Raw genomic sequence first — 26039 nt, 5'->3', positions numbered from 1 at the left:
AGTGGATTTCTCGCCATCCACACAGCCTCCAGGGCAGCACCAAGCAGGGAGGTGTTTCCAGTTATGAACCCCCAGGACAAGCTCATGCATGTGTGCACGTAGACACTTACACATTACTGGTGGAAGTCTTAAGTCCCAACCTGAAAGAAAGGAGGCCTCCCTGAAACAGGGAAGAATTTACATCTGAGAAGTTGGGGGAAGAGATCAATTGGCAGGGCTCCGCCTGGGCCATACTTAGTTTTGGCTTCCTCCATCCTGATTCCTGAGAGTTTTGTGTTGGCCTGTCAAAACCTGGCTTCATATGTTCTCTGCTTTCTCCACCATAACAGTCTTGCCCCTCCGAACTATGAGCTTGAAGGGTGGGATGGTGCTAGACCTTGATGGAAGCCAAAGACAGCACAGAAGTAACCTTCTTCTAAACTTGACCCTATTTACAGCGTTTGAGATTGATGCTACTCTGTAGAGATTGCAGCCAAGGCCTAAGCAGCCCATCTGGTTTGAAAGTGCTGTTATTCCTAGACACTCTAAAGACTGCTTACTTCAGCCATTTCCCCCACTTCCAGGGCCTTCATCCCCAGCCTGCCCTGCCTCTGCAGACACCAGCTTGTTCCTTTTCTGGAAGATCACAACAGGCCCTATCTGGCCCTCAAGCATGGCTGCCCCAAGTAGTTTAGTAATTGAGCAGGAATTGAGACTAGGAGATTGTAGCACAAATACTCTAGCCCATCCTGAGACAACAAGACAAATAGTCTGAAATCACCTGTAATTCTGAGTTCTTCACAACGGACAGCAGCTGTCCAAGATTTTTTTTTAAAATAAGAAAAAAAAAAAAAAAAAGCAGGAGTTACCTGCCCAGACAGACACAGTTTACTGAGTCTGGAAACTTTACAGCAGAAAGTGGGGTTGGGGAGAAAGTTCTCCCTTGCTACAGTCTGCTACTGCCTTGTTCTTGGTGGGTTTTTTTGTTTTGTTTTTGGTTGTTTTAAAGGGATCCCTTCCTTGGCAAAAGGAAGAGACTGAAATGGACTGAATTACTCCTATAGACCTGTTGGCTTTGGCCCATAGAATTTTAGAAAAAGTTGGGATTATGATACTTAAAAAATTTGGAATTTCACACAAATTCAGATTCCTCGCTCCTCTGGAAATAAGCAGTTCAGGATGGATAGCAGTGAGTAGATCTGCAGCTAAGGGCTCACATGCCCTCATGGCAATCACAGCAAGGCCCCAAGCGTTGAAAATGATGCCAACTTGGGATCATTGGAAGGAGTAAAGGAGAGAGGGAAAGACATTTGGGGAATGAATTTTAAGGCAGGGTTTAAAGTTGGAAGGGTGAAGTTGAAGACCAGAGCAGTGTCCGGTGGAGCAGAAGTGAGGAGGTAAAAATTCCCCTGAGAATCAAAATGTCTGACCTAGAAGGAAACAGATCATGTGGTCCACTGGTTCCCAACAAGTGAGATATGTCCTCTCCCATCATGCCCTCCAGGAACAATGGGGAATCTTAAGGGGTTATTCCTCCCACCCTCCACATGGATTCCATGGGCCATTTGCATCAGGATCATGTTAAACCTTGGATTCCTGGGGCCAACTCCAGAGCTACTGGGACCCAGGAATCTGCATTTTGACAAACCATCCTGGTCATTCTCATGCAATGAAATACTTGAAAGCCACCGCCTTAGAGAGTAGAGTGTAAGTCTCTGGTAAATATGTGTAATTTTAAAAAGCCCCCCATGTGATTCTCATGCAGTCCACTAGGGAAAGGGAAGAAGCTCTCCTGTTAAGAATCATTGATCTAACATTTTCAACTAAGGAAAATGAGGTCTAGAGGATAGGAAGAGGAATATAATTTATTGAGTGCTAACTATGCCAGACATTGTGCTAAGCAGAAGTTTTAGTTAGCTAGTTTAATCATCTCACAACTTCATAAGGTAGATACTGTTATTAACCTAATTTTACAACTGAGGAAAGAGGCACAGAGAGGCTAAGTAACTTACCCAAAGTTGGATTCAGATCCAAGAACTCCCATTCTTGACCTTTACTAGTCATTGTTTTCTCTGCAGCTTCACAGAAGATGAGCAGAGAGGCCACCACTCACTACTGTTGGACAATATGTCCTGCGTGGGCCTCACCTTCCTAATCCATAAAATAGGTTGGCGGTGCGGTGCCCTAAGTGATTTTCAAGATACTAAAAAACTCTAACATTGTACAGTCAGTCCTTTGGTTTTTTCCCCTCTCTGACCACCTTCAGATGGGTTCAGACTGCAAAAGACTTTGTCTCTTCAAAACATCCCTACCATTTCTCTTTTCTACCTCTCACTCCACCTCTAGAGTTCCTAAAGCTCTTGGGAGAGAGAGTCCCTAAGCAAAGAACCCTCAACAGCCCCAGTCCTAGAGCTTCTGCTCAGAGAACTGTGTCCCCCTCCCCTGTTCATTCTAAGTGCCCAGAGCTGGGGTCTCCCACCACCACCACCCCCTTACAAGGACATAGTAGCCTAAGAGAATACTTAAGATCGAAGTAGCTTTCTGCCGTTTACAAAGATTTTTACTTATATGATCTTATTTGGTCCTCACAACAGGCCTGCCAGAAAGGAGGGATTATTATCTCATTTTATGGAAGGCTCAGAAACAACATGGCCCCTTAACAACCAGTTGATGGTGATGCCAGGTTGGACCGCCTGCTTCCCAGTGCACTACGCCCATGTGCACACACTACAGATGTCCACCGGATTCCAGAATCAGGTGCATTTTAATCCAAGACCTCAGTGTCCTTGGGTGGGAAGAAAATGTGTGGGTGTTGATTAGCTGTGAAACCAGCACCAGCTGCCTTAGAAGTAGTTTAGAAAAGGAGGGGGTATGGAGAGGTAGAGAAAAATTGGATTAATGGGTGGCAGGGCTGGGTTGCATTAACCATTCCCAACACTGTCCCTTGGGAGGTCCTGACCCCAATAAACAACAGTCAGCCCGTGGGTGATGATGGTGGTGGCAGGTGACATGCAGAATGTTTTTGAAGAGGTCATTGCTTACACTTCACTGGCCCAAGAGGACTTCAGCTCCTCTGATATTTACTCCCCCTCTTTTGGGTTAATTTGAGACATTGTCTAAAACTGGAATACAGCATCTAAAGATAGACTGAGGTGAGGAGGCTGGTATGTTCAGACAACGGTTTAAAGACTGGTTAACTTTACAAGTTTTATGGCTTCCTGAGGGTTGGGGAACCCTTCTTATCCTTCAAGACCCAGAGGGAAAAAGAGAGGGAAGAGGAGTGAGGGAAGGCTGTGACTCCATCAGGACATGGGTTCAAGGTTTACCCTTTGCCCTCTGCCTACTCAGCTAGGGGTTCCTGGAAGAATGAGGTCGTGGCGCATTCAGGAAAACTTTCCTCCGCCTACCCACTTCGGTCCCCAGGATGCAAACATTTTTCCAGGTCCCAGCAGCCTCCCTCCCACCAAGGAGATAAAAAGAACCCAAATCCCAGAACTACCCCTTCTCTCACAATCCCCTGGGTGCAGTACCTCGGCTAGGAAGACAGGACGGTCACTGAGGGGGACGGTCAGGCATACTCCGCAGACCGCGCTTCTTTCTCTGCCTCAGCGGATGCCCGGCTCCGGAGTAGCCCGCCTCCCTGCGCCTCACCTCCCGCCACCCCCGCAGACACATGGACTCTCGATTCGCCGCCTCCGCTTCCTCCTGCTCCGAGTCTCTCCCATCCCGGCCCCGGCGGTGCGCTGCGCGGCGCGGCGCGTGGGCGTGCTGCGGGGCGACCATGGCTGTAGACTGTTACCTCCGGTTCCCACAGTAACAATCGAAAGCCACGGTTGCCCTGGAGACGCGGGGGCGGGGCGCGCGCTACTGACGGCACTACGGCAGCTCCAGTTAGGCTGACGTCAGGACCGCGGAGTGGGGGGACGGCGGCGGCGCGGGCGCGGGCGGGGGACGGCGCTCTCGGCAGGGGCCGGGCGCTGGACTCCTGGGGCTATGAGATGTGCGTGTAGGCCGGCAGCCCCTCAGTAGCCCTTGGGGACCGGGGACGGGACGGCTCGATGGTGGTGCCCGCGCCGGATCAGCACCGCGGACAGCGGTGGCGCGGGCAGCGAGCGCGGGGCTGAGGGACCCTCGGGACAGAGGGGCCGGGGGCGCGGCAGGTGGCCCGGTCCGCGGTCCTGGGGCGGGGCCAGGCGTCGGTGGCCGTGACTGGAGACTGTTACTGAGGGCGGCCCGGGCAGTAAGCAGTCTAGAGCCAAGGTGCCGGCGCGCTGCCCGGGCAGGGTGGCTCCGTCGCCCGCAGCTGGGGGCGCTGCTGCTCTTCCTCCCCCGCGTCTCCAGCCCTTCTCTGACCCAGCGCTTGCGGACAGGCACGTGGCCCTTGACGTCAAAACCCTGTGACGTCAAAGATGTCCCTGCAGAGAGGCACTTCCGGCTGCGGGGAGGGGGCGGGCGATGGGGGGCGGGGCAGTCCGGCCGAGGCCCCGCCCCCGCCTGGTCCTGAGAGGACAGCTCCTCCTGCAGAGGCGGGAAGTTGGGGGCGCTGAGGGACCAGCTCGACGGGACGGGGAGGGGGCGCCCCCGGCTGAATGAGGGGAGGGGCCCCGAGAAAGCTGCGGCCAGGGCGGCGGGTAGGTGGGCGTCTGTCTCTCGCCGGCGCCCCAGCTCAGGCGACCGGGGGCAGCGAGGCTGAGTCACCGCTCTGCGGGGAGGAGAGGAGGGGGCGCATCTCCTGGGGCGCCAGCACCTTCGTCCCACTTTCTTGGGAGGATGGCGCAGGAGCTCCAGGAAGAGCCGCAGGGACTCTGAGGTCCGTCCTCTGACCGACGCTCCTCCGAAGTGGCTGCGTCTCCATCCGGGCGCAGGCAGGTGCTGCACAGGGTTCTGCGTACGCCTCCGGCTCCGGCTCCAGCAGTTGCGAGTGGACCCTCGTCCCCTCCACCCTGTCCCCAACCCCACCCCTTAGGGGGCCCTCTAACCTGCAGCCTATCGGTCTCCTCCTTGCCCTCCAGTCCGTGTCCGTGCCCGTGCATCGGTCCATCTGTCGCCCGTTGGTCGGTCAGTCCCGCTTACCTGTCGGCTGTATTGCGTCCGCGCCCGCTCGCCTCCCGCAGCCGGGCTGGCGCGGCGGCTTTTATAGGCGCGCGTAGTACTCGTGCGGCGGCTCATTCATGCGGCCGCGGCTCCTACACACTGACGCGCTGCCGACGTCAGCAGGGAATTTAGGAAACGGGAAGAGGGGCTATTTATAGTGGCGAGGCGGGGTGGGGGTGGGGTGGGGTGGTGGGGACCGAGGCGACGGGGAGCTGGGAGGGGGAGGAGGGCGCACGGAAGCAGGAACGGGGAGGGGGAGCCCGAGCCCCCTGTACCGGTCTACAAGGGGTTAACTTTCCGGAACTGCGGGCTGGGGGCCCGCGAGAGGACAGTGCGGGGAGGGGGGACGGGTCCATTACAGATTTATTCACTCTGGGACACCTGGGGGCGCAACCCCACCCTCGCCCGGCCTTCCGAGGCCCTCACCCAGTAGCCCCACTCCCACTCCTCAGTTCCTGGACCCGACGGCTCTGTGACGTCACAGGATGCCCCGCGGCGGCGTTATACCCCACAAGGCCACTGCGGTGTCGTCACCCTTGGGGGGCAGGGGGCAGGAGAGGAAGCTGGACCCTCAGAGGGGCCTCTGGCAGCATCTAGAGCTGTGGTGTCAGGGACATGAGGAAAGAGGAGTGGGGGAGCCCAGGGGTCTGGAAGGCTTTGTAGGAGGAGGCTGGGCCTGGAAGGAAAGGCTCAGTGGGAGTCCAGGTACCAGACGGGAGCTGGAGACGCGAGGGAAGGCAGAAAAGTTGAGGAGGGTGGCTTGGACTCCCCAGGAATGAGCAAGAGGGTCCTCTATGGGGGAGGTGGGGGAAAGGCGGCAGGAGAAGGGAGAGAGAGGAAGAGGACGCCTCAGCAACTGGAGGGGAGGAGGACTGGTCCACAATGCCAGTTTCAGAGCCTGACACTCAGCAAACCGCGTTTAGGACCCATTTGTGGAATGAGGGACATTGGCAGCTTAGCAGAGAAGAGTCTCTGGGGGTAGGAGGGAAGAGACCACTTCCTGGAGGAGTTAGAGTTCCTGGAGGTCAGAATTGGCAGGAAGAGTCCATGCAATGTGAGGCAAAGTTCTCCTGGACAGGATCAGGGAAATGAATGATCCTGGCCCAACCTAGCTCCATCAGTGGGGGAGGGGAGTGTGTCCAGAGAGAGGAGCTGGATTAGGGTGGGGAGGGGACAATGCCAGGCCAAAGCAGGTGGAACTAGGGAGGGAGGGAAAGGTCAAAGATTGAGGAAGAGTGAAGTCCACAGGAGGGCAGCTATGCTGGGGGCAGACCCTCCCATACAGATGTAAGGACAGTGTGAGAATAGGGGTCGGGAAGTGGGAATCTGGGGAGACTGTTGAAGAAAAACAAAAATAGTGGGCACAGGGGACCCTAGGGTGGGTCCACAGTAGACAGACTCCACTGCACAGAGACAGGGCTGAGTGGATCCTTGTGGGGCTAGGATCTGGCCCCATCAAGGGGATAAAAGATTACAGCAGAAATGGGGTCAAAGAGGTCCTGCATACCCTTTGGGATCTGGCCTCCTAGAGTTCCCCCCACACCGCCTTTTTTTTTTTTTTTTTGCCCCCAGCGTTTGTCCCACTGGTTCTCTTCTCCAGGAATGCCTTCCTGCCTGGGGGGAGAACTCCTGTTCATCCATCAAAGCCCAGATTTAAGAGCACTGCTCAGGAGTCTTCCCACCTCCCGCCAGCACTCCATACACTTTTCCACCTCAGCACACAGCACATCTCTCCGCCAAGATGTTGAGGTCCACCTTCCTGGGAGGCTGTCAGCTCATTTTCATTCTTGGAACCTCACTACTTCCTTAGCGAGGACTCTGGGGCAGGGGTGGGGGAGATGGAGAAGAGGACTGGGATAAGATGGACCCAGAACACGGAGTGGAAACAGGGTAAGGGCGGACTCGGGAAGCAGTGGGAGTCAGAAGAACCTCTGGGGACCATGAGCCGCCTCCTGGCCCCGAGGCCATGAAGTCCCCTGCTGAGGAAAGGGAGCCTCTGGGGGGCGCCCGAGACCTTGGTGTCTGTCAGGGACCGCGAGTGGCCGCGCCGGCGGCCCCTCAATGAGTGACTCAGCCACTACTTCTGGCGCGGGCGTGGGGGCGAAGGATGGAGCGCGGGGCGGGCGAAGGGGTGGAGGGGTGGGTGGGCGGCGAGCGCGGCCCCCACCGCCCAGCGGCCCTGCGCGGTTGCTAAGCTCTCCAAGGCCTCGGAGAGACGCGATATGGGCGAACCTCATCGGTTACTATGGTAACTCTGCGCCCCAGCCTCTCGCGCTCGGCGGCTGAGGGAGGCGCAGCCAATCAGAAACTGCAGGCGTTCTTGGGGACCCACTCCCACCCCCCCCCATGTGGGCGGGGGTCAGAAGGTGCGGGGAAGAGGCGGAGCATGGGCTGCGGAGGGCCACTCAGCCACACAGGCGCTGGCTGCAGGCCTGATGTGCCGGGGCGGCTCGGGGACACTTCCGGAGTTAGCTGTGCGAACGCCCGCTCTCTAGTGCGGGGTGCCCTCCCTCCCAGAAGGGGCGTCACCTGCAAGAACCCGGCCTTCACGTGGGGTGCAGGACCTTGTGGGGGATCCCGGGCTGCAGGCCGTCCTGTGACTTTTCTCTCGGGTCCGTGGGTTTGGAGACGAGGTCGTTCAAGCGGGTCGTCCCTCAAAACGGCTCACACGGGGAATCTGGGGGCTTGGGTCGCTTCTGTGGGACCCCCAAGAGGCGCTGTCCAGCCATTCCCAGTCGCATATCCTGGGGTCCCTCCAGAGGCCTGCAAGTTCAGGGTGGGCTGTTTGGGTACCACCTCTGCCCAGGTCATGGAGGGCCCTACATGACAGTCCCCTGAGTATGCCAGAAAGCCAGATCTCGGACTCCGGAAGGGGGCAGGTGTGTGTCTGTGCAAACATGAGCGCCCGCGGGTGTCAATGCCTGGAGAGGGTCTGGGTGCAAACGGGTTTATTCTGTGCATACCTATCCCATGTGGCTGAGTGAGGGTGGGTGTGTTGGGGGGTTACAAATGGACAGTCCCAACCAGGAATATCTAAGGAGGGTCCCCTAAGATCGTGTCTGTCTTCTTCTTCCTTAGGATTTCCAAAACCTCTCTCCCACCATCTACTGTCCCCTCCTTGCGGGCAGGACTTAACTGAATTGGGGCAATGTGAGAATTTAGAAATAGGTACAGGGGAGCATTCAGCTCAAAACTCCGGGGTTTGCGGGGCTCGCAAGTCCGAGGCTGGGGCCTCCAGGTGGGCACATCTGGGAGGCTGAATCTGCCAATAGGCCCCCCTCCTCTGAGTCCAGCTCCGCATCTGGGCGCCTCCGGCCCAGGTGCGCAGGAAGGAGGCTGTGGCTGTGTCGCGCAAAGTCCCTCACGGCCGCGAGGTGGCGCCATAGCTGCAGCAGCGCCCGCCGGCCCGGGCCGCTCCAGATAAGAGTGTGCGGAAAGCGCGGCGGGGCTGAGACGCGACCAGGACGCGGGGAGGACGGACCAGCAGGACAGACCGACCGGGGGCCCGGCGGGCGGAGGGCAGCGCAGCCACGTCCCCCCTGGATCCGCCGGCAGCCGGGCCCGGGGCTTCCGACATGCCCCCCAGGTAGGTTCTAGGGGTGGGGACCGGGAGGGACAGGGGACCCGAACAGCCCGGTCCTGCGCGCTGGCCGCCTCGGGCGCATCCTCTGGCGCGGGCGCCCCAACGCGGCTGGCGTTCAGGGCTCCGGGTGTCGCCCCTAGAGGACTCAGGACTGCCGGGCCGCTGCTCTGCGCCGGGTTCACGGCAGGGTCAGCGGCCCGGGGCCGGCTCTGCCCGCACATGGGCTAGAGAAGCGAGGGGAAGGGAAGGGGAGCTGGCGGGCGGGGCTGGCAGGGGCGCTGCCCTCCCTGGCACAGCGCGGCGCCTGGCAGCGGGGCGGGTGGGGCGCCGACTAGGAGCTGCCACCGCCACGGGGAGGGAAGCCCGGCCGGGCGGCGGCCGCAGGTAACGGGCCGCGAGGCCCTGGGGGCCAGGCGGGGAACAGGGTCGGGCAGGCGAGCGGCCGGCCGGGGAGCTCAGGGCTCGGTTCAGGCCCGGCGGCCGCCTGGCTGCCGAAATTGGGGGCTGAGAGGAAAAGCTGGGAGCCGAGGGACTGCGGCTGGTGCGCTCCTCCCGGCCTGTCTGAAGTTGGGAAACTTTTCCCCAAGTTTGGGGCGGCAGAGGTCCCGTGGAGAAGGGGCCGAGGGGAGCTGGGGAGGGAGGCGCCGGGCCCGCGAATGCAGAGCGGAGGCCGAGGCCGGGGCCGGGAGGCGGGTGGGGCGCAGGCCGGGGTCAGGGCCGAAGCCGGCTGTGCGCGGTGCCCGCCCGGGGCGCTGCCCCCTCCCTCCCTTGGGAGCTGCGTGGCTCCCCCCTCCCCCCCACCTGCTTCCTGCCTCAGCCTCCTGCCCCGATATAACGCCCTCCCCGCGCCGGGCCGGCCTTCGTGCTCTGCCCGCCACGGCAGCCGCTGCCTCCGCTTCCCGCGCCACGGGCCGCCGCCCGGGCCTCAACTGAGGGCCTGACAGCCCCCGGCCAGGGCGGCGCCACGGCGGGCACCGCGCTCCCCTCCTCCGGACCTCTTCCCCCAACTGGGGCAACTTCTCTCGAGGCGGGAGGCGCTTTTTTCCTCGGCTCCCTTGTATCCCACTTGGGCAAACTTCTCAGCCCTGTATGACTTTTCCTGCAGCGGACATTTTCCTCAAATCGGGTAACTGTTTCCGAAAGGGTCGCTTCGCCCGAACAGTTTTCTCCTCGGAAGCCCCCAGAACCCAGGCGGTGAGCCCGGCGGTATCGGGCCTGGGGGTGCAGGCCAGCCTGGCCTCCTCTCCGCCAGCCAGTCTCGGCTCCTTCTTTTGGTCCAGGCCGGCCGCCCCAGGCTCCCACTCTTGGAGGCCGCGGATCCTCCGCCAGTGCCCAGGCCGCGGTGCTCAATGCCCAGCTGAGGGGAAGGGGAAGTGGAGGGGAGAAGCGCCGGACTGGGTGCAGGCAGCGAGGGCTCGGTGCGGCTCTGACCCGGCTGGTGTGTGTCCCCGCAGGAGATTGTGCTGGGCAGACGATGCTGGACACGATGGAGGCGCCCGGCCACTCGAGGCAGCTGCTGCTGCAGCTCAACAACCAGCGCACCAAGGGCTTCTTGTGCGACGTGATCATCGTGGTGCAGAACGCCCTCTTCCGCGCACACAAGAACGTGCTGGCGGCCAGCAGCGCCTACCTCAAGTCCCTGGTGGTGCATGACAACCTGCTCAACCTGGACCATGACATGGTGAGCCCGGCCGTGTTCCGCCTGGTGCTGGACTTCATCTACACCGGCCGCCTGGCTGATGGCGCGGAGGCGGCGGCGGCGGCCGCCGTGGCCCCGGGAGCCGAGCCGAGCCTGGGCGCCGTGCTGGCCGCCGCCAGCTACCTGCAGATCCCCGACCTCGTGGCGCTGTGCAAGAAGCGCCTCAAGCGCCACGGCAAGTACTGCCACCTGCGGGGCGGCGGCGGTGGCGGCGGCGGCTACGCACCCTACGGGAGGCCGGGCCGGGGCCTGCGGGCTGCCACGCCCGTCATCCAGGCCTGCTACTCGTCCCCGGCCGGGCCTCCGCCGCCGCCCACCGCTGAGGCGCCGTCGGGCCCCGAGGCCGCGGTGAACACGCACTGCGCCGAGCTGTACGCCTCGGGCCCCGGCCCGGCCGCCGCGCTCTGCGCCCCGGAGCGCCGCTGCTCCCCGCTCTGCGGCCTGGACCTGTCCAAGAAAAGCCCGCCGGGCTCCGCGCCTCCCGAGCGGCCGCCGGGCGAGCGCGAGCTGCCCCCGCGCCCAGACAGCCCTCCCAGCGCCGGCCCCGCAGCCTACAAGGAGCCACCGCTCGCCCTGCCGCCCCTGCCTCCGCTGCCCTTCCAGAAGCTGGAGGAGGCCGGACCGCCTCCGGACCCGTTCCGCGGCGGCGGCGGCGGCAGCCCGGGACCCGAGCCCCCCGGCCGCCCCGACGGGCCCAGCCTCCTCTACCGCTGGATGAAGCACGAGCCAGGCCTGGGCAGCTACGGCGACGAGCTGGGCCGCGAGCGCGGCTCCCCCAGCGAACGATGCGAGGAGCGAGGCGGGGACCCGGCCGCCTCGCCCGGGGGTCCTCCGCTCGGCCTGGCGCCGCCGCCGCGCTACCCGGGCAGCTTGGACGGGCCTGGGGCGGGCGGCGACGGCGACGACTACAAGAGCAGCAGCGAGGAGACGGGCAGCAGCGAGGACCCCAGCCCACCCGGCGGCCACCTCGAGGGCTACCCGTGCCCGCACCTGGCCTATGGCGAGCCCGAGAGCTTCGGCGACAACCTGTACGTGTGCATCCCGTGCGGAAAGGGCTTCCCCAGCTCGGAGCAGCTGAACGCGCACGTGGAGGCGCACGTGGAGGAGGAGGAGGCGCTGTACGGCAGGGCCGAGGCGGCTGAGGTGGCTGCAGGGGCCGCCGGCCTCGGGCCCCCTTTTGGAGGCGGTGGGGACAAGGTCGCTGGGGCTCCGGGGGGCCTGGGCGAGCTGCTGCGGCCGTACCGCTGCGCGTCGTGCGACAAGAGCTACAAGGACCCGGCCACGCTGCGGCAGCACGAGAAGACGCACTGGCTGACCCGGCCCTATCCGTGCACCATCTGCGGGAAGAAGTTCACGCAGCGCGGGACCATGACGCGCCACATGCGCAGCCACCTGGGCCTCAAACCCTTCGCGTGCGACGCGTGCGGCATGCGCTTCACGCGCCAGTACCGCCTCACCGAGCACATGCGCATCCACTCGGGCGAGAAGCCCTACGAGTGCCAGGTGTGCGGCGGCAAGTTCGCCCAGCAACGCAACCTCATCAGCCACATGAAGATGCATGCCGTGGGTGGCGCGGCCGGCGCGGCCGGGGCGCTGGCGGGGCTGGGGGGGCTCCCCGGCGTCCCCGGCCCCGATGGCAAGGGCAAGCTCGACTTCCCCGAGGGCGTCTTTGCTGTGGCGCGCCTCACGGCTGAACAGCTGAGCCTGAAGCAGCAGGACAAGGCGGCTGCGGCCGAGCTGCTGGCCCAGACCACGCACTTCCTGCACGACCCCAAGGTGGCGCTCGAGAGCCTCTACCCGTTGGCCAAGTTCACTGCGGAGCTGGGCCTCAGCCCCGACAAGGCGGCCGAGGTGCTGAGCCAGGGAGCGCACCTGGCCGCCGGCCCCGACGGCCGGACCATCGACCGTTTCTCCCCCACCTAGAGCGGTCTTGCCGCCGCGTGGCCCCGGCCCGCGCCCCTAGGCAGCGGCGGCGGTGGCCACCAGCAGGCAGGCACACCGCGCCCGACGACTGTAGTAGCTGCGGCAGCGTCGCCGCAGGGGCGGCGGCCCCACCTGGCCTCACTGCTTTGTGCCTTAGCCCGGGGGTGGGGGTGGGGAGAAAACCCCGGGACGGGGGTGGGATGGGGGAAGGGAGATTTATATTTTTGATATCAGCTTTGACCAAAGGAGACCCCCGGCCCTTCTCCGCCTCTTCCTGTGGTTCGTTGGCCCCCTCCCCCGGCTCCGTGCTGCTCTTGGGGGAAGGGGTGTCACTGTTGGGGCGCTCCCAGCCCTACCTCCGGCCCTTGCGACCACACCCATTCTCACTGTGAATCTCCCCGCTGGGGTCGGAGCGTCGGGCAGAGTTGGGGAGCGGGGAGGGGACTGAGCCGGCCGGAGGGCCCCCCTCCCCCTCCCCCGCCCGCCCCGGGACTGATAATGTGAAGTTCCTCATTTTGCACAAGTGGCACTAGCCCCAGGGCTAACCTTTCCCTCCCTCTGGAGTCAGAGGGCTGAGACAGCCCTGGCCTACCCGGTCTCCCACTCCCGCGGTGGTCCCCCCCTCCCTTCCCTGGGGCCCCGGACCATATTTATTGCATGCGCCCTGGGCGGCCCCCCCAACCCCGAGCCCAGGCTGGGCTGGGCTGGAACGTGGTCTCTTTAGCTCCCTCCTCCTCGTTTGTATATTTCCTACCTTGTACACAGGCTCTTCCAGAGCCGCTTCCATTTTCTATACTCGAACCAAACAGCAATAAAGCAGTAACCAAGGACCCTGGACCCAGCGGATCTCTTCGCCCTGCACAAGGAGCTGGGTGGGCTGCACCGGGGTGGGTGCAGGGGCCAGAAGCAGCACCCTCGTATAGGTGCGGTGGCTTGGACCTTCCCTCCCCGGTCCCAGAGACAGATCAGCAAGAGCTCAGGTATGTTTCATAACTAAAAATTTATTAAGGAAACAAATCCAGTGCTGCAAATGGGACAGAAAGGAGAGATGGGGTCTCCCACCCACCCAGTCGCCAGCCTTCATCCAGGGGAAAGGATCTCAAAGGAGAGGCCAGGGACCCTAGACCCCAAAAAGCCCAGTCTTCTGAGGCCCTGGGGGACTCACAGCCCCAAATCGTCGGCCGTGGCTCTCCTGTACAGTTCCCCCTCCTTCTGGCATAATCTCGGGCCTCCGGGAGGGCACTGCCTTGCTCCCATCCTCTGGGCAGGCTGTATAGTCAGATGGGGGTGCTCTGGGGGATTCCCCCACTGGTCCCATCAAAACTTACTCCTGGCTCCGCCTCCAAACCCTGTCTTTCCCTAAGTCCCCCTCCATCCCTGTCCCTGGGTTGGGAGAACGCTTTCCCAGTAGGAAGCCTCCTGAGTGAAGCTTTGAACACAGGTGTCAGCTAAAGAGGCAACAAAAAACTCCAAGGCCAAAGGGCCCCTGGGTCAAGTTCTTCTAGGGCAAAGCTAGAAACAGGGTGCAAACTCCAGGCTAGGCAATGCTGCTCCCAGGCACTGGCCCACCCTACCCTCCCTCAGGCTGGGCTGGAGGAGCCTGGAAGTATCCCAGAGCACGGGGGCCTGGGAAAGGTGGTCAGCGGCAGGAACGCTTTCTTAGGTTCCTGCCACAGGTACCGCAGGAGAAGGATTCAGAGTGAGAGCCTCCATGGCAAGGAACTGAGGGACCAGGAAGGTGAGAGGGATCAACTAGAAAGAGAAGGAGGGTGAGGGGGATGATTCAGGAGGGGGAGAGGGAGGGGGAGCTGAGAAGAGTCTGAGGAAATTTTGTGAAGTGGGAACTAGAGCAAAAGGAAGGCCAATGGAGGGAGACGGAGCAGGCAAAGGCCATCCAGGAAGCATGGGCCTGAGAGCAGATGTCCCTTCCCTACAGGCCCATGACCAACAGAGGGGAAAACAAGTGGCCAAGTACAGTGGACCCAGATTGGTAAGGGCGGGAAGAGCAGCGGGATGGGGGTGTGTGTGTGTGGCGGGGTGGGGGTGGGGGGGGAGCCTAGGGCTGCTGTTCAGAACCCAGGTGGGGTCCATGGGGGAATCCAGGCCTCAGGGGGAGAGAGACGCCCTGAGCGCTCTCTTCATGGCATGACCAAAGCCTCCTGGACGCTTTCAGGACAGGGGCTCTGAAGATGAAAGGGACCCGTGATCTCACCTGCATCTGATGGAAACTCTAACCCCCTGCCCCATCTCCAGCTGAGAAGGTGGCTGAGTCCCCAGCCTAAGAGGCCTTCCTCCAGCCCTTGAACCGGCCACGGCCACGGGGAGGGAGAAAGGCTGAGCACGGGCGCTTGGTCTGGCTCGCCCACCTGCTGTCACTGCAGCCGGCCACCTCCCTGCTAAATCCTGGCAGCCCAGGAGGGTTCCAGCGGCTTCCGCCCGGCCCTTGGGAGGGGCTCTGTGCGGAGCAGCTGCCCCCACAGCGCGGCCACGGCGTGGGGGGAGGAGGGTGGGTTACTGTCTGGGTGGACTGGTGGCTCAGGCACGTGGGCATCTCCTGTGCTACTCTGGGCGCCTGGTGGCCTCTCGGGAATGGTTCCGTGGGGGTGAGCCCCGCTCTGGCCCCCTCAGCCCACCTGGGCCCACGTGAGGAAGGCCGGGATGTCCCGCACAGGCACATTCCTGGTCAGCGCCTTCACACGCAGGTTCCGGTCATCCGTCAACAGCACCACCTCCCGCAGTAGCCGGATCGGCTCCTCTGTTGGCACGAGAGAGCGGAGGGACTTCACTGAGGGCCGGAGGCAGAGGCACTGGCTGCCTCTCCTCTTCCGGGGGGGAAAGCAGTCCTGGGGGCTCCAGGCCAGCCGTATCTTGGCCCTTCCACAGGTCCTTTCCCTCGTGCGGACTATCCGCCGAGGGCGCCCCTCCCCTACTGGCTTAGGGAGGGCCACGATGGGCCAGGGCTGGCCTTCTGCTCTGGACCCCCACCTCCAGCGTAGGGCTGTGTTGCCTCGTGCCCTGAGAGCTGCCCGACCTCCGCAAACCCCTCTTCTCAGGACCCTGAGCTGAGGGAGCAGAATCGGCCCTCCTATTCCTTCTGATGGCACGACTAGTCCTGGACTCAAAATATTCCTCTCCTCTGCACATCTTCTCCACCCACCCCCCATCCCCCCCCAAGGCCGGCAGATCCACGCTTTAGGTATTCAGAGGTAGAAAACTCAAGATGGAATACAAAACGTATCCAGGGCTCCTGGGAAGTGAGGAGAGGGGTTAGCTCAGGGAGCTCTGAGGAGAGGAGGGCAAGGGTCCCGGCAGAGCCCAGCCAAGGTGGCCCTGAGGTTAGAGCCAAAAGATTCCCTCTATTAAATAAACGTGATCCGTGTGTACGGTAAAAACCTCTAGGTACAGAAAAAGGAAAGGTAAAGTCGCATCATTCTCCCTGTTCTCTCCCTCATGTCTCTCTGTCTTGTTTCCCAGGGTAGAGCTGTGTATGTTTCCAGATTTCTTTATGCACATTTACAAGCATATATACTTGTTATATAAGCTTTTTTTCTATAACATTACAATCATACTCACCGTACCTACTTCATTCAAATTTTAAAGATTTTAAAGATCTTTCTATATCAGCACAAACGGACGCACAAACGGATAGCCTTCGTTCTTTTTAGATGACTTTTTAAGCAGGATATCTTCCCCCACTTCTTTCCCCCTAATTCCCTAACCTTTTAATAATGTATCGGGGAGAATTTAAACTGGGGCCAAGCACTCACACAAGTGACATCCCCACCCCTGCTAAGGCCCCTTGGGTGGCAGGTCCACTCCTCAGGCCCAGGCTGGGTGTTTGCTGACGGAGGTCCGGCAGACAGTGAGGCACAGGAAATGTCCTGCGGGGCTTGCTGACTGCGAGGGCTGGCGGGGCTGGGGGACTGCAAACAACCATGCGGGACCTGAGCAGTTTCAGGCTTGCCAGCTCCAGGCAGGGAGGCTGAGAACTGGCTGTCAGCCTTGGGAGGAGTCTGGGGGGAAGAGGGAGGGAGAGGCTCGTGGGGTTGATGGCGGTGAGAGAAGGGGAGAGGCGGAAGGAGGGTGTGGTGGGAGGTGAGCAGCTGTGGCGGACAGAGAGGGAGAGGAAGGCAGCCATGGGGAGAGGAGATGCTCTGAGACCGCTCGGCTGCTTGGGCCTGGCCCCTCGGGGTGTGTGCGGTGGGGCGGGGTGACGTGCAGTGCCATGTGGGGCTCCCAGCGGGCTGCCCAAGTCTGTCCACAGCCCCACTGGTCCTGCCCTGGGACTCAGACCAGGCGAGTCCCAGGCCTTAGGTCAGCCAACCAAGGCCCGGCATTGCTGGCAGGGGTCTGCAGGGGTTTCTGTGGATACTTTGAGACATTTTTAACAATAAACATCCTCTGTTTTGACACTGGTAACTTCACTTTGTTAGAAACCAGAGACTGTCATCTTGTCAGGCCCCATCCGCCATAATCCACATGATTTTAAAATTCAACATCGTTTACACATAAACATTTGGTGATGGTTTCTCTGTGAATCTGACAAGTTAATCTGCTAAGAATTCACACTGACAAATGGGGTTTGATTACACCAGCCGTTGCTGATGTAATTCTGATAGGGGCGGTCCCCAGGATGGCAATGGGTTCCTGTAGGCTGTTTGGGGTGAAGCGGGGCGGGGGGGGGGGCGGGGGGGGGAGAGACTAGGGCCAAAGCCAAAGTGTGTCTCTGCTGAGAAAGAAACAGCTCTGAGGCTGGGTGGGGCCACAGCTGTATCTGAACCGTACTTCCCAACAAGGCCTTCTGCACGCCTGCCTACCTCTCCCTCAGAAGGTGCCCCTCTAGGAAGCTGCCTGGGAGCAGAGCCCAACCTCCTCTCTTGGGCTCAGCCAGGGCTCCTTTTTACCACTTGAATGCTCCGAATCTGGCCCTAAGGGACGGTACATGCAAGCCACGTGGCAGGACCCCTCTGAAGAACAGCAGCTGTGGGCTCATTACCAGCCTCAGGTACAGAGACTTGGGCAGCAGTGAGGGGCTGCACTGAAGTGGATGGGAGGAGGGCTGGAGAGAAGACAATCCCCAGGCCAGCCTAGAAGCCAAGGCTAGGAAGGCAAGCAGAGACAAGAGATTGGGTGACAACTAAGAGAAAATGACAAGAGGCTACATACACACAGACACAGACTAAATGGTGAGAATTATCAGCTCTGCTGATGACACCGAGATAGGAAATCCTAGGAATTCCTTCCAAAAAAAGAAATGTCGGAGTCCTGGGAGCCGGGAGCAGAAAACACCTGAGCCTCGCTGACTCTGAGGGGCTGAGGGGCTGTCTCAGAGGCGAGATGGCTCTGGGTTGAGGGTGAGGTGCTCAAGAGCATCTGGAAGAGAACCTCTGGTTCCCAGATGGGATTCTGCTCACCAAAAGGGTTTTGAAAACTGGGCTGAGGGCTTAGTCCACAAGCTCTCACCTGCCTCCAAAGGGCTATGTAACACAACCAGAGAGACAGGAAGGAAAGGCCCGCTACTAGGTGGGGAAGCACTTCCACCACCACCCCCGCCCCCCCTACAGGGTAAACATTCACGGATGAATTGAGAGGATGAGCATGGCCAAGAACAGGGAGGTGGGCCCCAGGGACCACCAGGGACTGTCCTCAGAGCGGCAGAGGGCTGGGCTCAGGAGACCATGGCCAGAATAAGCTACACTGAATCATAAAGACATTCTTGCTGTCAGAGAACTCACCGAGGACCCAAGAAAAGAAATGGACGCATGCACAGTGGGAAAGTTCACAGTCTAGAGCCCAGCTTCCTGGGCTAGGCCCATCCCTAGTTGGCCGAGGGTCCACCTGAGGGTGGGGGAGTTGTGACAGGGAGGTCTGACTTCCAGGAGGGGAGGAAACTGGGCTGGCCTCAGGCTTGTATCAGGCCTGAACCCTGATTCCTTAAACTTCCCAGGCCAGAGTCAGTGGAGGGACCCTTCCCTAGGGCTGAGGAGGGTAGGACACTGTAGGGAGGGGAAGGGATGGTCCCGAGGCAGAGGCAAAGCTGTACCTTTGCTGGTGGGCATGAAGTCCTTAGCTTTGTCTTGGCAGTAGTGGAGGCAGCAGGAGAGGATCAGGTCATCATTGTTGCCCTGGAGAAAGACAGGATAAGTGCCAGCGGGCAGGAGGGGGCGCCATGCAGAGGAGGCACCGGTATGCTCTGCCTCTGGGGTCCTGGGGAAGGTCACTTCCCAGTGTCCCTCCCAGACATGCCCTGGCCCTGCTTGGCCAGGTCCAACTGTGCCAAGAGTGATCTAGGGGACAAGGAACTCCCCCTCCTGGGCCTCGATGGTGGCCATCCCCTCGGCTGCTCCGGCCAATTCGCCTTCCTCTAGCCCCTCCCTCCCGGAGACCCTGTTCTGAAGGCTGGCTATAGGTGCTCCCTTTCTGCCCTGGGTCTCACCAGCTGGCCAGTGATGTCCTCACTGCGGAAGGCGATGGATTCGAGTTCATTGCCACGGCTGGTCAGGGCCCGTAGGCAAGAGTCCCGACTCTCGAATCGCTGCTCGAGGAACTCAATGGACTTCCGGGCCTTTTCCTGCACCACACGGGCATAGCCCCCAGCCCGGTGGTCTGTCTCCTGCCCCTTGGCCAGGCCGTCCAGCTCATTGATCACTGATGAGACACAGTCCCGCAAGGAATCAGCCTCAGCAATCAGCAATCACGTCTGTCTTCGCCCGAGGCCTCGCTTTCCCAGCCAGCCCCTCCCCAGACCACAGAAGCCATCCTGCCCCACAGGAGTCTTCCAGTGAAACTAGGGGATCCTGGGGGGCAAGAAATGCCCCAGACTTTCCACAGTGTTCTATCTTCTTTCTGCCTCTTCCCCTGGGCCCCACCCTCCTCCTGGGAGGAACTTACAGGGAGTTTCTGGAGCTGCTGTATTCAGGGGAAGAAACCTGGCCCCTCTATCGCATTCCTCAGTTATAGAATCAAATCGAGAGGGTCCCTCAGGAGAGGCGAGGGTATGTAGCGGCTAGAGGAAAGAGGCACTTTCCCTCATCCGCCTGGGCCCCCACCACGGCAGTCCAAGAGGGGCCCAGTTCCATGCCCACCCCTGCCAGAGCGCAGGGAGGTCACGAGGTGGCAAGTGGGGATCACAGCCTCACTCGCAAGGACCCTGCTATTCCCCTAAACCCCTGGCACATCTACCTCCTCTGATAGTGCACGTGTGTGTGTGTGTGTGTGTGTCTGCCTGCCTATGTGTCTGGGACACAGCTTCATTTTCTGGTGAAGATTCTTTCCAAAATTCCAGCCAAAAGCCTGAGGTCAAGTGGGAAATATGCACTCCTTGGGGGCTCCGGGAGAGTTTGGGGTCTGAGGCCTCTCCTCAGTGCAGTGATTCATGGCTCGGGGAGTCGGCGTGAGCATGCTGTTCCATGGTGAGCCTGGCACTCACCGTCTGGGTATTCAGAGACACTTTCTGGAAAGGGCCCATGTGGGAATACACACACACAGACACACACACACACACACACACACACCATGCCTTCAGCAACCTGAGGCTGCAGTGTCCACACACACACACACACACACATGCCATGCCTTCAGCAACCTAAGGCTGCAGTGTCCACACAATGTATGGCTGAGGTTGCGGAGTAGTGGTGGATGGGTGTATGGTACAGCAAACAGAACATCAAACATGAAAAACTGGTATTCTATCCCAAAATCTGCTTTCCTGCTTCCAAACTAAACAGGCTTCAAAGGGGAAGCTTGTTTGTGCTTCTGCACCAGGCGGGGCTTCTCGAAGCTGGGGTCAGACCTAAGGAGCACGGAGCAGGTTAAAGAGCACAAGAAACAAGCAGAGAAGGCCGCCGGCTTAACCCTTCGTGCTCTGCGCACAGGGTGCACAGGGCGCACAGGGCAGGACTCCCCTGAGGCGCCTCGTTGAACAGGAGCCCCCTCTACAGCCCCTGAGAGCCAAAGCCCTGCCCAGCTGAGGACGCTTCAGAAAGGCTGGCCTGGATGCCGTGACAGAGTTGGCATTTCCCAGGGCCCCTGGGGGTTGACCATTTATTTATTCTCTATCTACCTTCTCCTCTGAGTTTTCTCATGTATTTGCTCCCTCCCCACTGAATCTGGCTTCCCCCACTGAACCATAAGCTCTTCAAGGCCAAGGGCTGCAGCTCTGCCTTTCACTGGCTCCCTCGGGAACAAGAAGACTGAGCACACAGTAGGGGCACAATCGGTGCTGGTGACCGAGGGCTCTGCCAGCCTGGGATGGTGTCTGAGGCTCCTACCAAGACTCAGGGGGCTCCTGAGACGTCAGCAACCTCTCAGTTACACCATTTCCTGACCGTCTAGCAAAAAGTGACCAATTCACTTTCTTATCCCTGAAAATCTCCTGGGTAGGAGAGCACAGGGACATGCTATCCTGAAAGTTGCCCCACCCCGGGACCTGGTGAGGGTAGAGGGGAAGCTGCAACAACTCGATAGTCTGGCTCTACCTTGGGCAGACAAGCTGCTCTACTTTTGAAGAACAGAAAACCTTCCCTTGGGTCTAAGGGCCTGGGTTGAAGAGGCTCTGGCCAGGCCACATGGGGAGGGGGAAGGAAGACAGGGAGGGTGGAGGCGGGACGAGGGCTGCTTCAGTGCCAACATTCTCAGGTGGTGCTAACGTGTTTCCCACAACCCCCCAGGGTTCTATAGCCTCTGCAGGGGCGGATGTTTCCTGCCCTTTGTTTCCACTCTCATCTGGCACTAAGACACTAGGGACTGGGAGGGAAGGCCCAGCAGAACATCTTGGCATGAATGTCAGAGGTGGCTTGGCAGGCAGACTGCCAGTCTGGCAGATTTTCCAGAGGACAGGGCTCCTAAACTTGCTCCAAGTGGCTGGTGAGAAGGGGACATTAAAAAGCCTGGGCTTGCCAACCATCTCCCAGACCCTTTCCCTCCACAGGATAGCTATCAGTGATATTAGCTATATCAGTTATATCAGACAGCAGCCCGGAGCCCAGAGCACAAAGCCCATCCTGAAGCTGACCTACCACAGGGCTCCCAGAACCAGAGGTGCCTCAGACAGCCCTCTGGAGATAGCCCAGCTGGGCTCCTTTGGCCTGAGGGTGGAAGCAAGCTAGCTGGGTCCTGAGATGCTGACCCTGTGACCAGGGTGCAGCACCAATGACCAGACAGTGGTAAGAGCCCAAGTGGCAGGAATCCACACGCGTGAGCCAAGGGCTTGCTCTGGAGGGTTTCCATCAGCCTGGCCTTAGGGTGACATTGGCCAGAAGAATGTTACCTCGAACCAACAGAACGATCATGAAAAGCTACAAGACAATCAGACCAAAGGCATCTAAGCACTTCAAAACCCTCCCAGCCTCCCTGCCAGACCACCCAGCAGCACTGCCGCTATCTGCCAGGGCTGAGTGTTTACCAATAACGGGAACCAGCTTTGCTGTTTTACTGCAAGCTTTATAAGGATAAAAACAAGGGCTGGGCTCATGCAGCCTCTGGTTGCTGGGACACAGGAGTCCATTTGCTCAAGCAGTTTAAGCCATGGATCAGCCATAATAATTTGAACTGCTTTGATTATTAAACAATTTTCCTTGCCCCACACATTCCCTACTTCCCTGCAAATCCTGTCTTACACACACAGCAGGGTTCTGCCTGCCTGGCCCCCAGGCTGTGGGGCATGTGTGTAGAGGGGGTTACTGCGCACATGCAGGGCTGCTCTGGCCTGACTCACCGATGAGGGGCACCACCAGGATGTACTTCCTGCTCTCCAGCAGCTGTGCCAGACTGGCCAGGTGGTCAATGAAGCCGTTGGTGTCTGGTACGAGGAACAAGGGTCTGATCTCGAGCTCCATCTGCCTCATATGACTCTGGTCCTCCAGGACAGCCTACAGGGACACAGAACGGTGAGTGAGCCAGTGAGTGAGTAGGCAAGGGGTGGGCGAGTCAGGGCCCTGACTCCACGGTGTGTCAGCATCCTGCCCCTTCCCCCTCCAGAGAAATAGCCAGTCCCTGTCGGGACAGGCCCGAGGGCTGGGCAAAGCACTGCAACAAAAATCAGTGTAGACCAAATGGCTTGGGGAAACAGGCGTGACTAAAACCCCCGCATAGGACTGAGAAGGGACCTTGACGGTTATTAAAAATAATGGGTCTCTGAAAGTAAGACCTTGGGCTAAAAATCAGCAAGAGAGAGTTAGGTTCCTTGGATATGAAAGTGGTTTCACATTCGTTATCTAGGCAGCATATACAGGGGGTACTTCTCAACCCAGACACTTTTACGTATATGTATATCCCAAACAGAATTTATTTCAATTTACTTCACTGTGTACTTAAAAAAAGGAAAGAAAAAGAATAAACTCAAAGTCTATACAAAAAGAGTGATGCTGACAACTAATAATTAACGCCGAAGTGTCCCGCGTCGGCAGGAGCCCACACGGTGGGATGGTTTAGGACCCAACTCACAGATGTGCAAAGAGCACCATCCAGACTGGTGAGAATCGTCACCATCTTCCCCCACCAGCACGGTGATCCCTCAACAGTAGTCTTCTGTGTTCTACCTGCACTCCTCTGCCACGATTCTGTACAACCTATACTCTTGTTTACTTGATGTTTTTCTTTAAATTGACTTTACGTCAACTCGTTTTTGTGGCTCAGCAAATAACATCTGTGGTATCAGGAGTCTGAGAGCCTAGGAATATATTTACCAGCGCAAGCTGCATTTCTGCAATAAAGAGTCAGAATGTCTGCTACGCATCATTGAAAAAACCCCTCATGTAGCACCAGTGGTCTGGGCACCACACCTCGGAAGGCACACGGCCTAGCGCCTGTTAGTCTTACAGATGTTCACATCTTTCAGGGAAGTTCCATGCTCATCGGTAAAAGCCCAATCTTCTCAAGTCTTCCAGGGCCTTGTGTGGCAGCAGCCCTTTGAGACTGGCTCTGGGTACACCTGTCACTATAGAACATGGTCACTATTGTGCTGCTTCCTCTTCTGGGGACCATGGCCAAGAAGCAAACTGATTTGCGGGCATCTGCCCAGACAGTGTGCTCCCTGTGTGCAGAGCCAGAGGGCACTGAAACAAACCCGGGAGGGGCCTGGCGAGCAGGTCCCAGCCCTGTCCTGCCCTCCCATGGCCTCCTGCCACACATCAACTTGCAGGGACAGAGACACAAGCACAGAGCAGGGGAGGAGATGTGCGTGCCAACTGAGGTGGGGCCCACAGGCTGGGCCCTGGCCACTAACAGTCAGTGAGAAAGGTGATCAGGTTTCACTGGCAATGACAGTAAAACTGAAAGGGCATGCCTCTGAATGCTGGGGGTGGCTCCTCTGTGACCTGCTGGGGACCTCTCCCTATGAGTAAGTCACTGCTGCCACTGCCACCACAGCTGGTGGAAGGCACAGGACGCTGGCAGGCATGAGAAACGCAGCTGAAGGGCTCGCCCGCTGAAGTCTTCGTACTGCTCTCACCTCATGAAGGGAAAGCACCTCCCCTGCAGGCCACCTTCCCAGGGGATGTGGGTCACTGGCCCTCCCCATGGGGCTGCCAACTAGAGGGTGACACACATTCTACCGAACTCAGCTTGGGCATTAAAAAACCCCTATTTTTTATTGAGATATAATCGACATAGAACGCGTGTGACGGCGCGGGCATTTTGTGAGAACGGGACACGGTCCCCACGCAGGCTTAGTGAGCTCTCCCGTCTCTCCGCACAGAGGGCGCATCAGCCCTCCTGCTGCTTATTTTCCCAGGGCTCGGCGTTCTCTATCCAGCCTTTCCACCGCCTGGAACACTTCTCTTGGCATTATAGGCCCCTAAACCTCTGTCTTTCTCAGTGAGAAGGGGCAGGACGAACCCTGACGCCGGCTGGGCCTGAGCACAGCACCTCTGCCACCGTTCCGCTCAGACCCCTTTCACATCTTAGTTTTCCTGCCTCCATAAATGATCCTCTGGCCCTAAGGCTGACTCTAAGGAAGTGGCACTGGCTGCCCCTTTTACCCTGTGGGAACAATGAGCTCCTAAGACCTCAGACCACCCTTCCTGAAATGCTGGCCATGGGCAGGAGGGCCTTTAGGCCAGATGGCCGAGGGAGGCAGGGGGCTGAGCCCGCCTGGGTGTTTTGATGACAGGATGGAAGAAAGATCTAGGTGCAAGGTCCAGGGAAGCGCTAGCCGTCTGAGTTCTCCGAGCTCTGGCTCAGGGCCAGAAAGGTGAACGGAGGCCACAGCCTCTTTGGGAGGTGGCAGCCTTGTTGGTTCCCCAGGGGTGGGCGGGATCAAGCTGATGAGGGTGGTCAGAGCTGTGCTGCCACCATCCGGTCCCAGGGACACCCGCAGACAACTTCCCTTAACCTGGCTCTGCCCAGTGAGTCACTGCACAACTGCTTCCTGTTCCCCACATGCCCTCCTGGAGTCTCGGGAGATTCACTGAAGCTGCTCCCCCTTCTCTTGGGGTACCAGTGGGACTCTGGGGGGGTCATACCTGGGTCAGGAGACTGGCCCAGTCCCCTTAAAAGAATGGCAGACAAGGAAGGATTGGGAATCCGCAGCCCCTCGTCTGTGGGTGTCGGTGTTTCCGGCCCTCTCTGAGTGGCGCTGTGTGTGTGTGTGTGTGTGTGTGTTTGTGTGTGTTTAGCATTTGCCCTCCCAACTTTTCCAGATTTTACCCGTCAGATTCCTGGCAGCTGTGCACGGCGCCTGTGCCGGCCGTCACGTCCCATTCTGATCTCTGGGTTGCACGGTGAGAGAAGGACACAGGATGCGCAGGGAGTGAAAAAGTGATGTCGGTGGGGAGAGCGCCAAGTCCCCACTCACAGCCATGGGATGCTTGGGGAGAAGGGGGAAGCATGCTGCTGTGGAGTTCAGAGGCCGGTAGTGAGATTTATTTTTGTTTGTATGAGCAAAAAGCTGCAGAAGCCTCTGGTGGGGGTGAGGGGGGTGCAACTGGAATGCTGTGATTCAGACGGACTGGCCCTGGCCTAGAGTCAAGTGTGCTGACCCGGAAGGAGAGTTCCATAGGAACCCTTCTCACTGCAGCTAAGGCTGGGCCACAGTGGTCCTTGGACAGAGAGCTGGGAATCCTAGGAAAGCAAGGACATGTTGAATCAGACCAGTGGCAATAAGGACCATAAAGTCAGAAAGTGTGAAGAAGAAAAGAACTTAATTCTGCTTCTGGAAGGCGCTAAGTAACCAACTTTCTCTGAAGGACGGAGGCATCCTTGAGCAAGGTGGTGGGGAACTGGGAAAGAGACAGTCCACAGTAACATCTGACGAGGAAGCTAACAGGCTTGGGTCCCCAGGAAGGGCTCTTTCACAGGTTAAGTTCCTTCTTCTAGATGGTGGGAATGATTTGGGGATGCCTGACCCTTTTGGAAATTGAGACACTGAGAATTACAAATAAAGGTAATGCAGTTAGCTCACACGGGAGTTGTGGAACTTGAAGAACTCAGATCACAAAGCAGAGCCAGTTCAAGAGAAGGCCTTCTTAGGTCTTCCTTCTGCGTAGGGCTACAAAGGAAGTGTAGCTGCTTCCCTCCCTCTACAGGGTGATGGAATCATTTATCCCTGGGCCTCTCTGGCCAGAGCAATGTCTTCACCAGAAATGAGAAGTCTGGTAACATAGCGAATTTCCACCCTCATCTTGTATGTGAAAGTATCTAGCTAAATGCCTGATACACGTATTAGTAACTTAACAAATTTCAGTTTCCTTTCTTTCTGCCCAACTCCATTTTTCATCTTTTATATATCCGTGGGGGGTAAATATCTGGGGAGACCACTAGGGA

At 59.0% G+C, this 26039-nt stretch overlaps 2 protein-coding genes across 8 annotated transcripts in view; one reads left to right on the top strand and one right to left on the bottom strand.

Annotated features, from left to right (window-relative positions):
* The first annotated feature begins 44 nt into the window (after positions 1-44).
* On the top strand, positions 45-13108 carry HIC1 (HIC ZBTB transcriptional repressor 1). 3 transcript variants are annotated; one of them, XM_057535383.1, is made up of 3 exons: positions 45-1376; positions 2574-2736; positions 10111-13108. In XM_057535383.1, the coding sequence occupies exon 3, from the start codon at positions 10131-10133 to the stop codon at positions 12276-12278; it is 2148 nt and encodes a 715-aa protein (XP_057391366.1). In that variant the 5' UTR covers positions 45-1376; positions 2574-2736; positions 10111-10130; the 3' UTR covers positions 12279-13108. The 3 variants fall into 3 exon arrangements, with proteins under 3 accessions (XP_057391366.1, XP_057391367.1, XP_057391365.1); XM_057535384.1 differs by lacking the exons at positions 45-1376; positions 2574-2736 and adding an exon at positions 8286-8659; XM_057535382.1 differs by lacking the exons at positions 45-1376; positions 2574-2736 and adding an exon at positions 8950-9040.
* Positions 13109-13259: 151 nt separating this feature from the next.
* The window catches only part of SMG6 (SMG6 nonsense mediated mRNA decay factor), a 242674-nt gene continuing 229894 nt past the window's right edge, over positions 13260-26039 (bottom strand). For 4 of the 5 annotated variants that reach the window (XM_057535375.1, XM_057535379.1, XM_057535378.1 and 1 more), the window contains exons 16-19: positions 21994-22147; positions 18715-18926; positions 18322-18403; positions 13260-15033 (exon numbers count right to left, since the gene is read on the bottom strand). In XM_057535375.1, coding sequence (XP_057391358.1) covers positions 14903-15033; positions 18322-18403; positions 18715-18926; positions 21994-22147 — 579 coding nt within the window. In that variant the 3' untranslated portion in view covers positions 13260-14902. The remainder of the gene's footprint in view (positions 15034-18321; positions 18404-18714; positions 18927-21993; positions 22148-26039) is intronic. The other variant, XR_009006232.1, reaches the window with a different exon arrangement.

The sequence above is a fragment of the Balaenoptera acutorostrata genome, chromosome 20 (assembly GCF_949987535.1).
Source record: "Balaenoptera acutorostrata chromosome 20, mBalAcu1.1, whole genome shotgun sequence".
Lineage (NCBI taxonomy): Eukaryota > Metazoa > Chordata > Mammalia > Artiodactyla > Balaenopteridae > Balaenoptera > Balaenoptera acutorostrata.
The sequence above is the reverse complement of the archived record's forward strand: the minus strand, read 5'-3'. Positions and strand labels throughout refer to the sequence as shown.

What these genes read in the sequence shown, in the direction of transcription:
- HIC1 (XM_057535383.1), top strand. Translation starts at nt 10,131, where the DNA reads ATGCTGGACACGATGGAGGCGCCCGGCCACTCGAGGCAGCTGCTGCTG.